Below are 10,403 nucleotides of genomic sequence, written 5' to 3'. Positions count from 1 at the left end.
GCAGGCGGGGGCCGAGCCGAGCGCGGGCGGGCGGTGCCCTCCCCCGCGCTGCGCCGGGCGGGGGACGCGGCCTCGGCGCTGAGGGGAGGCGGCGGCGGCCGCCGACGGCTGCGCGGGGCGCGGAGCGGGGCCGGGGGGCGGCCTCGGGGTGACAGTCTCCCGGGGGGCGACGAGAGGACGGGAAAATGCCGGAGGAGGCCGGGAGAGCCTTCCCCGGGAGGGGCGGGGGGACAAGGTCAGGCAGCCCTGGCCGCGCTAGGGCTGGCGCTGTGCCCACGGGCCCGCCTCAGGAGCAGAAGGTAACTTGCGAGTAACGGTAACTTACGAGTAACGGAGAATTACCAGTGGTTGGTACTAAGCACTGGGGACGGGGGGCTGTCGCTCCCTTCCACAGCCTTGGCCGACGCCGCAGGGGCTCGGCAGCCCACCCTCACCCGCAGCATCCCACCACGGCTCTCACAAGGAAAATGCTTTTTTTCAAAACGTGGTCCTGCAGGGAAGGGTCACACTGCAAACGGAGCCCTTGCACGACATCTCTAAGCCAGCATTAATCTTGCACCGCTACATCTCAGCATGGTTTTCAGTTCAGAAGATAATTCTTGGGTCACATAGTCTCTGCCCAGCGCTGCAAGGTGATGCCTGCACGGCCATGAAGCCTGGAGGATTTCTCTGTGGGCTTTACCTCTGCATACTCACAGTCAAATGACTTTCATTTCTCCCTGGTATTTGTCATTTCAGGTTTCCACACAAGCAGAGGAGGACTAAAGAAGTTCAGAGTGAAATCAAGCCCTTGGACGGAGCCCACAGCATGTCACAGCTGTGTGATTCGGGGAAGGTGACACGCTGGCTGAGTACAGGGACTTCTGGGACTCTGGAAGACAGAGCAGCTGAACCGCTCGGAGCAAAGTCACCCCCAGTCAAACCCACCTCGGCTCAGCTGACACCTTTTTATCAGCGCTGTGCCAGAGAGCTTGTATGTCACGCACAAATCCATGGGAAGAGCCACAGGAACCTCAGGGAGAGGGAACTGGCAGATCAGTTGCTCTTTTACTTGTGTAAAGGGTCATTACAGCGGGTGGTGAAAAGGTTTGGATAGTGAGCCAGGAGCTCATTGACTGGATAAATTACAAACTGGAACACTTTCAGGTGCTTCATTTTATACCACTTTGCCAAGACTTTTGCTCTGAGAACTCCTTAGGAATGGGGATTATTAGACTTGTCAGTCTGGCAGAGTCTGAATAACATGAAGTGTTGAGTCTGCTGCACCATGCACTTGTTTTCGGAGTCACTGTTCAGATTTAGAACAGCATAGTAAGATTTCTTCAGTTCCTTGGCCAGAATAGGGAGAGGGGCTGTGTGCACACACCCTTCGCTTCCCCGGCAGTACAGTTTACCCTCTAGAGCACCTGCACGCAGCACCGACACGCCGGAGATGAAGGCTCGTGTTCTGGCAGGTGCTTGACTTCGTGTCAAACTCCTTCAGTGCAAGGAAATCTTAAATGCTAAGGGAGTGGGGAAAAGGAGCGTGAATGTGGCTCTGCACACGTAATAGTCTGAGAAGTCTTTGTGCTTCAGAATGGTTGCATGTCCCTACCCGGAGATATCACTGAGAATTTTTCGTTGATCTCAGCGGTGGGTAGCAAGATTAGCAGCGCGGGTTCACTTTGCTCCTTTATTTATGGTTCGGTGAATCCATTAGTCCTATCTGGACTTCAAAGATCGTTTCATCTCCCTCCTGGAAATGTTCCTTGCTTAAGTTTTTCTCCAATTTGCTGACTGCACTGCACAGCCCACACAACCAAAGAGATATTTTTAGCCAGTCATGTTCTATGGCATTTGATTGCATACTCCTGGCTCTAGGCTAGTGCTTCTAGCACTGTATTTTCACTCGGCTCCATCACCTGAAAGGCCATTTTTCCTCCCTGTACTTTCTCTGTCAGCTTTCTGGAAACAGGAACAACACAAAAAATGCAGTAAGTTTTGTAGTTTATTTCTTAATCGTTTAGAAAAGGTCTCAGGATGTGTATAATTTTTTTAAACATTCCTCCCATTTCGTGTATCGCAGCTTCATTTTATTCCACAAACCACAGGCTCTCACCTATTGGCATATTTCCGAATAGCCCCTGGCAAGAATTGAGGAAATTGAATCAGAACAGCACATTAAACTGTCACTGGAGGTGTAACCCCTCCCCATATTCAGGCGAAAAGGGAGCGGCCACTGGACAGACTTTGCACTCAGGCAGGCAAAGCTCTTGCACAACCTCTTGGGTTTTGGCAGGCAGCTCTTGGGGCGCTCGGTCTAGGAGCTGGAACCAGCCAAGATCAAATGACACAAATGAGCAAAATGCGGGAGGCGGAGGGACAGCAAAAGGCAAAGTACAAGGACAAAATGCCTTATCTTCAAAAGACTCAGCAAGGCAGCTTTCTCTGTTGTGCGACTGTATTGCCACCCAAGGAATTACTTTGGGGAGGCGTTTTGTCCTGCGTGCACAGAAGGGCCCAAAATGCCACCGGTCACTGCACACACAGCTTTGTTGGGAGAGCGAACCTACAGTTCGGGCGAGCTTAGAGCAGAGCCGACTATGGGGAAAACAATTTAAAATCTCCTCCTGTCACCACAACCTTGCTGGCACGAGGCGGTAGCTGATCAGTGTGATTATCCTTTGTGACACTGGCAGGGGACGCACCGGACAACGAGCTCTAAACATGGCTCCAGCTTGTTTTTGAAGGCAGCTGTCTTTGCAAGAGCACACAATGGGTGATGTTTAAGGAACTCGTGCCTTATCCAAACGAGCAGAAAATTGGCTCAAGACTCTCTTACATGGAGCTCTTGTGTGGCAAGTATCATAAATAAGAAAAAAAAAAAAGGCACTGTATTTGCTTTGGCTCATGCAATGGTTCTGCATGCACAGCAGCACTACCTCGAGGTTCTGCAGGGAGATGTGAATCAAGAAAGGCTCTGCTACCAAACCCGGTTTGAGGTCTGTCAAGATTAGCACTCTGTAGATTAGGCTCTTGGTTTTGATGGTTGCTCTGCTCTGCTTACACTTGAACAGAAGCTGCGTGAGGAATTTATTTGGTAAGAGGAGGTTTGTTCTCTACAAAAAAGGGAGAAGTCGGAGGTCAGGAATCTGGAAGTTAGGCAAAGTACAAACGTGCCAACGGGAGAGCGTGCGGCGCGGCTGGGCAGCGTCGGTGAGGTAGCAAAGAAGGACCGGTTTTATTCCAGCGGTGCGCAGAAGCCCAGCTGGCGGCTGTGGCACGCCGCAGGTCAGAGAGGGAAGGAAGCGGTTGGCGGCACGGTGTAAACAGGCCATTTTCTTTAGGCTCAGCACTGCGGGCGAGCTGCTGCAGCAGCGCAGCGCCTACGGCGGTTGCTGCGCAGGCACCAACCATCAAGCGCTCTCAGGGCGAGAAGAAAGCTGCTGTCACCGACCTTGCCGGCTGGAGTGCACTAGGCTCTCCTCAACAAACTTACCCATAAAAAAATCAGGTAAGATGGCAAATATCCTCCGTCTGTGTCAGCACTGAAACTGAAAGAGTTTTGGGGCAAATCTGCTTTTTCACCGCTGACATTTAAGATTTCCTGCAGGTTGGAAGAAGGGAAAGTAAAAGGGACCGGCCTGCTTGGCCGCTGTAGCTCAGCAGAGAGGGACGTGCGTTGCAAGCTGTGGTTCATGGTGCCCTTTTGAACTAAAGGGCAGGTTTACTCAGGAAACAAACACAGAAGAGGCGGCTGGCTCATTCCCCAAAACCAGTAGGTCCAGCTGAAAGGATGCACGAGACTGGTTTAAGCAGAGGGGCTGTGAAGGGGGCTGCGCAGGCACGGAGGACGAATCTGTGGCCGCTTCCTTCCAAGTCCCGATCACAAATCCGCACAGAGCTACAACACCTGGCAAGCGTAAGCGGTAACGGTTACCGGAGAGCCTGACACGACGGAAGAGTAGTGGAACGTTAGCTGTATTGGAGGCCCCGCTCCGCTCGTATACTGCGCGCCCCGCTCGGCCCGTGGCCGGCCATCGGCGCCGGCCCGGCCACGGCGGCACTCATCGGTGCAGAGCGCCGGGCTGGAACGGCTGCCGCAAGCCGAGAAAGCCGCTGGGGAAAGGACGAGAGCGCCGACGCGGTTCGCGGAGGCAGACCGCGCGGTTGGCAGCAGCTTCGCCTCGAGGCGCAGCCCTTCTCAGCTGCGCGGGCCGTTCTCTGTAAAGTAGCCTGCGGTTGCGGATCTGTGTTCACGGGACCAACCCGTCCTTCCCAGAAGCCGGAGGCCCCACTCGGGTACCTGCGCAGCCCCCCGCTCGGCGCAGGGTCCCTCTGCTCCCACGGGTGACGCAGCAGCCTCTAGTGGCCGGGTGCTCTGGGAGAGCCCCGGCAGGGTCCCCGCCAAGGGCTGGGGCCCGACCCGTCCCTCTGCTGAAAGAGCAAAAAATCTGCCAGCTGAGCTCGTTGCAAAGTAAAAGCCACTTTCAGTGATTTTTCTTGTTTCAGACAGATCTGCTCTGCCATACACTCAGGAAACCTTTGCCCCGTCTATAGTGCTGTGACCTGGAAAACTCGAAAGCGGGATGGAAAGGGCAGTTCTGACTGGCCTCGGTTCCCACACGGACCGAACTGCCTCTGGCCTCAAGCAGATCCAGTGGTGTTGGAGCGAGAAAGAAAAGCCTATAGGGCTACAGCTCACATACCTGGAGTAAACAAGAGGGGAAAGCAGCTCACTGCAGTCTAAGATGTAGTTTTCTTCCCTTCTAACTTGCAAAAAGGCTGTGGACTGGTGTTTCTGTATGGTTTTAGAAGAAATGCTGAAATACTACAAAAAGCCTGCACAAAATAACCCGTTTTACTTAGACTATAACCCCTTAATTCTGGCTGGCCTGCTTCAGGAGCTGGTGCTTGAAATGCTCCAGCAGTTCGGGTGCAATCTTATCAGCAGTCAAGCTCTTGGCGTTCAAGATCCCTTCATGGGCCTCCTGGAAGAGCTGCTTCCCCACCGCTTCTTCCACCCGCCTGCGCCACGCTGCCAACTTCGGCCGCTCCTGGAAGAGGTTGTAGCCAGCACCTACAGGCTGCAGAGAGAGAGCAAGGGAACCCGGGAGTGAGTCAAACAATGCATTTGCCAGCGATGGGACCAGACTGAAGCACGCATATGCTTTTGGCTCAAGGCAGCAGACAGTCATCGCATTAGGTGGAGCTCATCTCTGGTGCTTAGCTTAGGAAGCAAATGTTGTCATCCTCGGCAGCTGCCGTCCCCTGGGACATGCAGCGAAAGAGCACTGCCATGGCTAATCCAAGAACCGCCTAATGCAGAACACAGAGGTCCACACACGCCAACACATCTCTTCCAAACATCTCTCCTTTCTCTGCCTAGTTCGTAATTTATCTTTTTTCTGAGGAATTTTGCCCGTAGCAAGGACTTCTGTAGCAAGGACTCTCTCACCGAAGTAGGTGTTCCCTGGCAAACTCAGTTATGGTCAAGGTAAAAAAGGAACAAGATTTAACTCCACTGAAGAGTTAACTGCAGGGGAAAGATCTGCCATTAAAGAGGTGGTGGTGCCGCAGCCACACCTTGGCCCGGCCTGCCCACAACCCAGCTTACATCTCCGACAGGTTGGGGTTGATGCTCACCTGCATGAGCTCCACCAGTGCTACAAGGTCTGCCAGAGAGATCTCGCTGCCTGCGATGAAGGGCTTATCCTGCAAGAACTTCTCCTCAAACTGCTTCAGGACGACATTCAGCTCTTCAGTAACACCTTCCAGTTTCTCTGGAGGAAGTGGCTGGCCAGTGAGGAGAGGCAGCAGCACCTGGCAGGGAGAAGAAACAAGTTGCTTTTTACATATTTCCCTCCAAATTTAGTCCACACCCTCCCGCACTGCCTTCTTCTAAGGATCCCTCACCAGCTGTGCACGAGAACAAATAGCACTTCTAATCCCCTTTGGCAGATTAACGTTAATGTCAGTCATTAATTCCTGCCTCTCCTTGTCTCCTCCCTAGAAAGTCTGAAATTTCAAACACGAGAGTCTCCTCTCAAGGGAAGGCTGCATCATCTGCAAGCAGCTGCATTTTGTTTTCCAGCAGGAGGTTCGTTCTTTCCATGAAGCTGGGCAGAAGGCAGCGAGCTGTGTCTGGTGTTAGCTGCTCACCCAGGACGGATTTGCTCTGGACCTCAGTGCATGCACCGGGCTGCGGCTGCAGCATGAAGTATTTGGGCCACCTCGGTGAGGCTCGGCTGAGCAGCCAAGCCAGTTCCACATCTAGTTTTATTTCTCTGTCACCAGGCTTGTACATTTGCTTAGAAGGGCCCCGCACACAGGAGATGCTTCCTGGGCCATTGCACTCGCATCTCTTGGCGCTTAGTTTTTGGTATATAATGGCCTTACCTTAGTTAAGAACAGCTTGCTCCCCTTCCCACGAATGTTGACGTGCTGCCATGACAGGTACTCATCAACCCTGGCCCTTTTCTGCAGGTCAGATGGGTACCAGTGATCAGGAGTCTTGAATTTCCGTGCCAGGTACAGGAGGATTGCAATGCTGCCCAGAGAGCAAGGCAGGCCAGTGAGCTGATCACCTGGGATTAAAGCACCTCATCCCTTCTTCTTCCCCCAAATTTTGCACTGCTGGGCCAGCAGCAATACAAACCTGCTCCGAGGCAGGCAGAGGCGCAGGACACGCGACTGCCAGCTGGGCACAGCAGGAGAGAGCTTTCTGCTGGCTTGACCAGCCACTTGTGGACAGCGATTACCTGATAGATCAGCCCAGCGAGGCAGGCGTGGCCGGCTGGTACCGTTACCCCATCGACATTCTTGAGCAAATATGAGCCACAGGATGAGTTTATACCAAACCAGAGCTCTGTATTGCCGGGCATCCGGCAGCGGCTGCCTTGCGCCAGATTTACTGCACTGAACTACAGCCTCCAGCTGAAGGCAGAGAGCGGGAGGACGCACGGGCAGATGTTTTGGCTTAGAAACATTGCCTACACACAGCCTGGCTCCAAGCAGCAGCTCACAGATTTTTCCACGATCAATGCTGTTTGAGTTGCTTACATGAGAAAGCTTCTCTTGAAACATGGGTTTATTTTATGTACAAGCGGAGCAGACAGGAAGGGGGGAATCAGCCACCTGGGAATCACCCCAGCAGGGACCAAACAGCGCACTGGCAGAACCCAGGCATTAGAATAAACAACACTGCAGTAAGGGTTTGAGCTTCTTTGAGCCTCACCTCTCTGCCAAGGTGAAAGAACCGTCCCTTAGCGCGGGCACCTTCATCAGCACGTTCACCTTCCGGAACTCCTCCGTCCTGTGCTGCCCTGGGGAGGGAAATGAGAAGTTTTACTTGGCAGTGATGCTCGGGACCCGCCTGCAAACACCTGAGGAGTCTGTGGGGACCACCTGGCCTCAAGTTCCTGGTTTTAGTTGTAAAAATACAGTCGTCTTTAAGTTTAAAAGCAATCAAAAATGCCACAGGGTGAATATGGGTTTGCTCTATGATGTCAGCTTCCTTGCTTATGCCTGCATACCAGAACAACCTCTTGACAAAGGTCAGAATGGTTAAAAGTCCTTTCATACCAACAGCGCTTGTCAAGTCAAGGCTCTATCACCTCTAGGTTTGTGCCTGGAGGTACCTGTCCTGCACAAACGCAGAGCGAACACCGAGCTCCTTGGAGGAAAGAGATCTCGGTATCAGAAACATGAACCACAGGACAGTGAGAAAGCAGGGTTTGTGTTTTTTTGTTTCTTTCCTGGAAGATAATATAATTTGTATTCAACTCTCTTCTTAGTCCTCAGATGAAAACAGATTTTTGTTATTCCGTATAAAGCCATGGGTACTTTATTACAGATCCATCAGCTCTTTATGTGGGTTTTGCATATCCTTTGTCAGAGAAAATATGATTTGAGTTTGCTTTTAAGCTACCTTTCAGCCCCCCCCTCCTCAAAAGGTAGGCAGAGTGAACCTGACAGGAGAAGATGCTTTGTTCATCTGAGGTCTCAGCATGCTCCATTATGTTTGAAACCGGTTCCAGAAGCCTATTTCACGTGACTCATTTCTACCCGTTCTCACTCTTTCCACCCATTTCCTTGAGACCTACCCTACTGGGAGCCCAAGAGCTTTTCTGGGGGGACACGTTTAACCCACCAGCTCAGATCTGAATATATGTTCCCTCACCTGGTCCTTACATACCGAGCAGTGACAGGTCCTCGGACCGTATCCCCCAGTGAGCGCTCAGTCGGGGGCCGGTGTGCCCACTCCCATCTGCCGGGCAGCTGGGTGCCGAGCTAACGCAGCTGCAGGTACCAGGAGTGCTTCCCCACGGCGTGGGAGGTGAGCACACGCTGCAGGAACATGATGTGCCTCTAGCGTTCCTGTAATCGCCCATCTTAAAGCCACTGACCAAAAGCAAACGCTGATGCCATGGGGCACATATCACTGGGAAACTGTGATTTAATTCACTTTCCTTCCTCTCAGTTCCTCAATACCTGTATTTCAGTTGTTCCACTCTCCTCGATGCTCTCAGTGCTTGCCTGCCAGTCTCTCCTCCTTTGCACCCGTGTCTCACCGCAACAGTTTGTTTATTGGGAAAGAAGGAGAAGGGCACTAGATGAGCCTGCCCCCAGCTACGAGCAATAGCACATTTTTTTCCTACCGAGACAGGTTGGAGGAAAGCTGCAGTAAGGTGCAATCAATACAGGGCTAATGTGTGCAAGGGAACACCCAGAGCCTAAACCACAACAGCCTGAGGTTTCTTTGAGTCACAGGCTGGAGCCTCTTTTGTTCCTTTATCAGTTTCAGCCCCACGAGCCTTCTCATCTTTCGTTGTTTTTAAGCATTACTTACCGAGGCGTTTTTATATCCTATAAATTACTTTAATTTCAAACCCAGCAGAGCTCTGGAAAGGTTGAAGATAGCTTTTGCCAGCTTCAATTACAAAGAAAGAAGATACAGATCTTTGGGCATCCTTTGGCGAAAACACATGATACCTCCTGGGCAGGCTCCCACCAATTATCATCTGGTTTCAATACGAATTAACCAAACCACCTTCCTTTCTTCATTTCTCAGCATTCGGATGCGCGGAGTTTGCGCTGTCCCGCTCCGCTGCCTTTCACCGTCTTCGCGAGCCCGGGCTCAGCCCTCTCAGGCTACCTTGGCCACAACCAGCCCAGCGGGCTGGAACCGCGGGGGGTGGCCGGCCGTGCCGCCCTCCCCGCACACGGGCGGACACTGGCGAGCCCTGTGCGTGAGGGCCCTTCCCAAGGGGCTGTTAACCCCTGCTAAGAGGGGGGCGAGCGCTGCTCTGCGGCAACCGCTGCCGCTTACCGGAGCGCGAAGTTCCCTACGGAAGTTGAAGCAGAGAGCAGAGCCGCGCAGCTCAGCTGCGTGCCCCACGGGCGAACGCCCCACCGCTGTTGCTTTTTGTTCCCATCTAGATGGGGAAGAGCCTCCGATCTGGCACACCTTGAGCGCTTCTTCTCAGAAAAGCCGTCCTTTTTGCGGAGACCCATTTTCTGCTGGGGTGGGGCCGGTACAAAAGATACCACACACCTTCGCGGAGTCGTATTTGTTGCAGAGGAGCGCAGGCGCCGAGGCTGCTACTTAAAACCCAGGGTTTCTTTAGAAAATTAGGTCCTCTTTTCGTCTTGACATCAGCAGCTGGAGGGCCACCCCACCCTCTCGCAGCACCTCGCGGGGCCGGGATGACCGAGTCCCGCGGTCCCCCCCGCGGCGCGGGCAGCCCAGAGGCGGCGGGACGGGGACCCGCGGCCCCACCGCAAGCCCCGGTCACTCCCCGGCCCCGCTCACCCTTCATCAGCTCCACGTGCTTGAACTCGAAGGGGATGTTGTTGCTCCGGGCGAAGATGTAGAGCGCCCGGCAGGGCTGCGAGAGCAGGTCCAGGTACAGCTCCAGCCCCATGCTGCCGCTCCCGCCGCCGCCCGGCACGGCCCGACCCGCCAGCCCCGCTCCCGGCGGGCGGGGCAGCGCCGGACCCTCCCGCGGGGGCGGAGCGCAGCTGCCCCCCCCGCCCCGCCCCCGCAGACCCCGGGGCTCCCGCCCTCCGCGCTACCGGCTGTGGCCCGGGCCTCGGGGCGCGCCCCGGCGCTGCGGGCGGAGCCGCGCCGGGCGGTGTCGGAGCGCGGGGGCGGCGGCCGCTGCGCAGGGCCGGGCTCCGCCACCTCGCAGGCGGGGTCGCCTTGGTAACTGCCGCCCACCGCACCGAAGCGACGCCGAGGCGGCGCCGGGGCGCGCGAGCCGGGGCTGGCTTCGCCCGCCGGAGCCGACAGCTCCCGCGTTACCGGGACTCGCCCCTTCTGCCGCTCTCGCAGCGGCCCAGGCAGCCCTGCCAGCCAAGAACTGCTGCAGGGAGAAGGCAGGCGCGCCCTAGGAACAGGCACGCCGCTCGGCTGCTCGAAA

At 54.8% G+C, this 10,403-nt stretch overlaps 1 protein-coding gene across 1 annotated transcript; it reads right to left on the bottom strand.

Annotated features, from left to right (window-relative positions):
* Positions 1-4,859: 4,859 nt before the first annotated feature.
* Positions 4,860-9,905, bottom strand: LOC309411137 (glutathione S-transferase theta-1-like; the record flags this gene model as incomplete). The annotated part of the gene is made up of 5 exons (XM_082007687.1): positions 4,860-5,066; positions 5,626-5,802; positions 6,379-6,529; positions 7,217-7,304; positions 9,794-9,905. The coding sequence occupies 5 exons, from the start codon at positions 9,903-9,905 to the stop codon at positions 4,860-4,862; spliced, it is 735 nt and encodes a 244-aa protein (XP_081863813.1).
* Positions 9,906-10,403: the final 498 nt, after the last annotated feature.

This window comes from Phaethon aethereus, assembly GCF_964289735.1.
Source record: "Phaethon aethereus genome assembly, chromosome: 17".
In the NCBI taxonomy this organism is placed as follows: domain Eukaryota; kingdom Metazoa; phylum Chordata; class Aves; order Phaethontiformes; family Phaethontidae; genus Phaethon; species Phaethon aethereus.
This window is presented reverse-complemented; position numbering and strand designations above follow the sequence as displayed.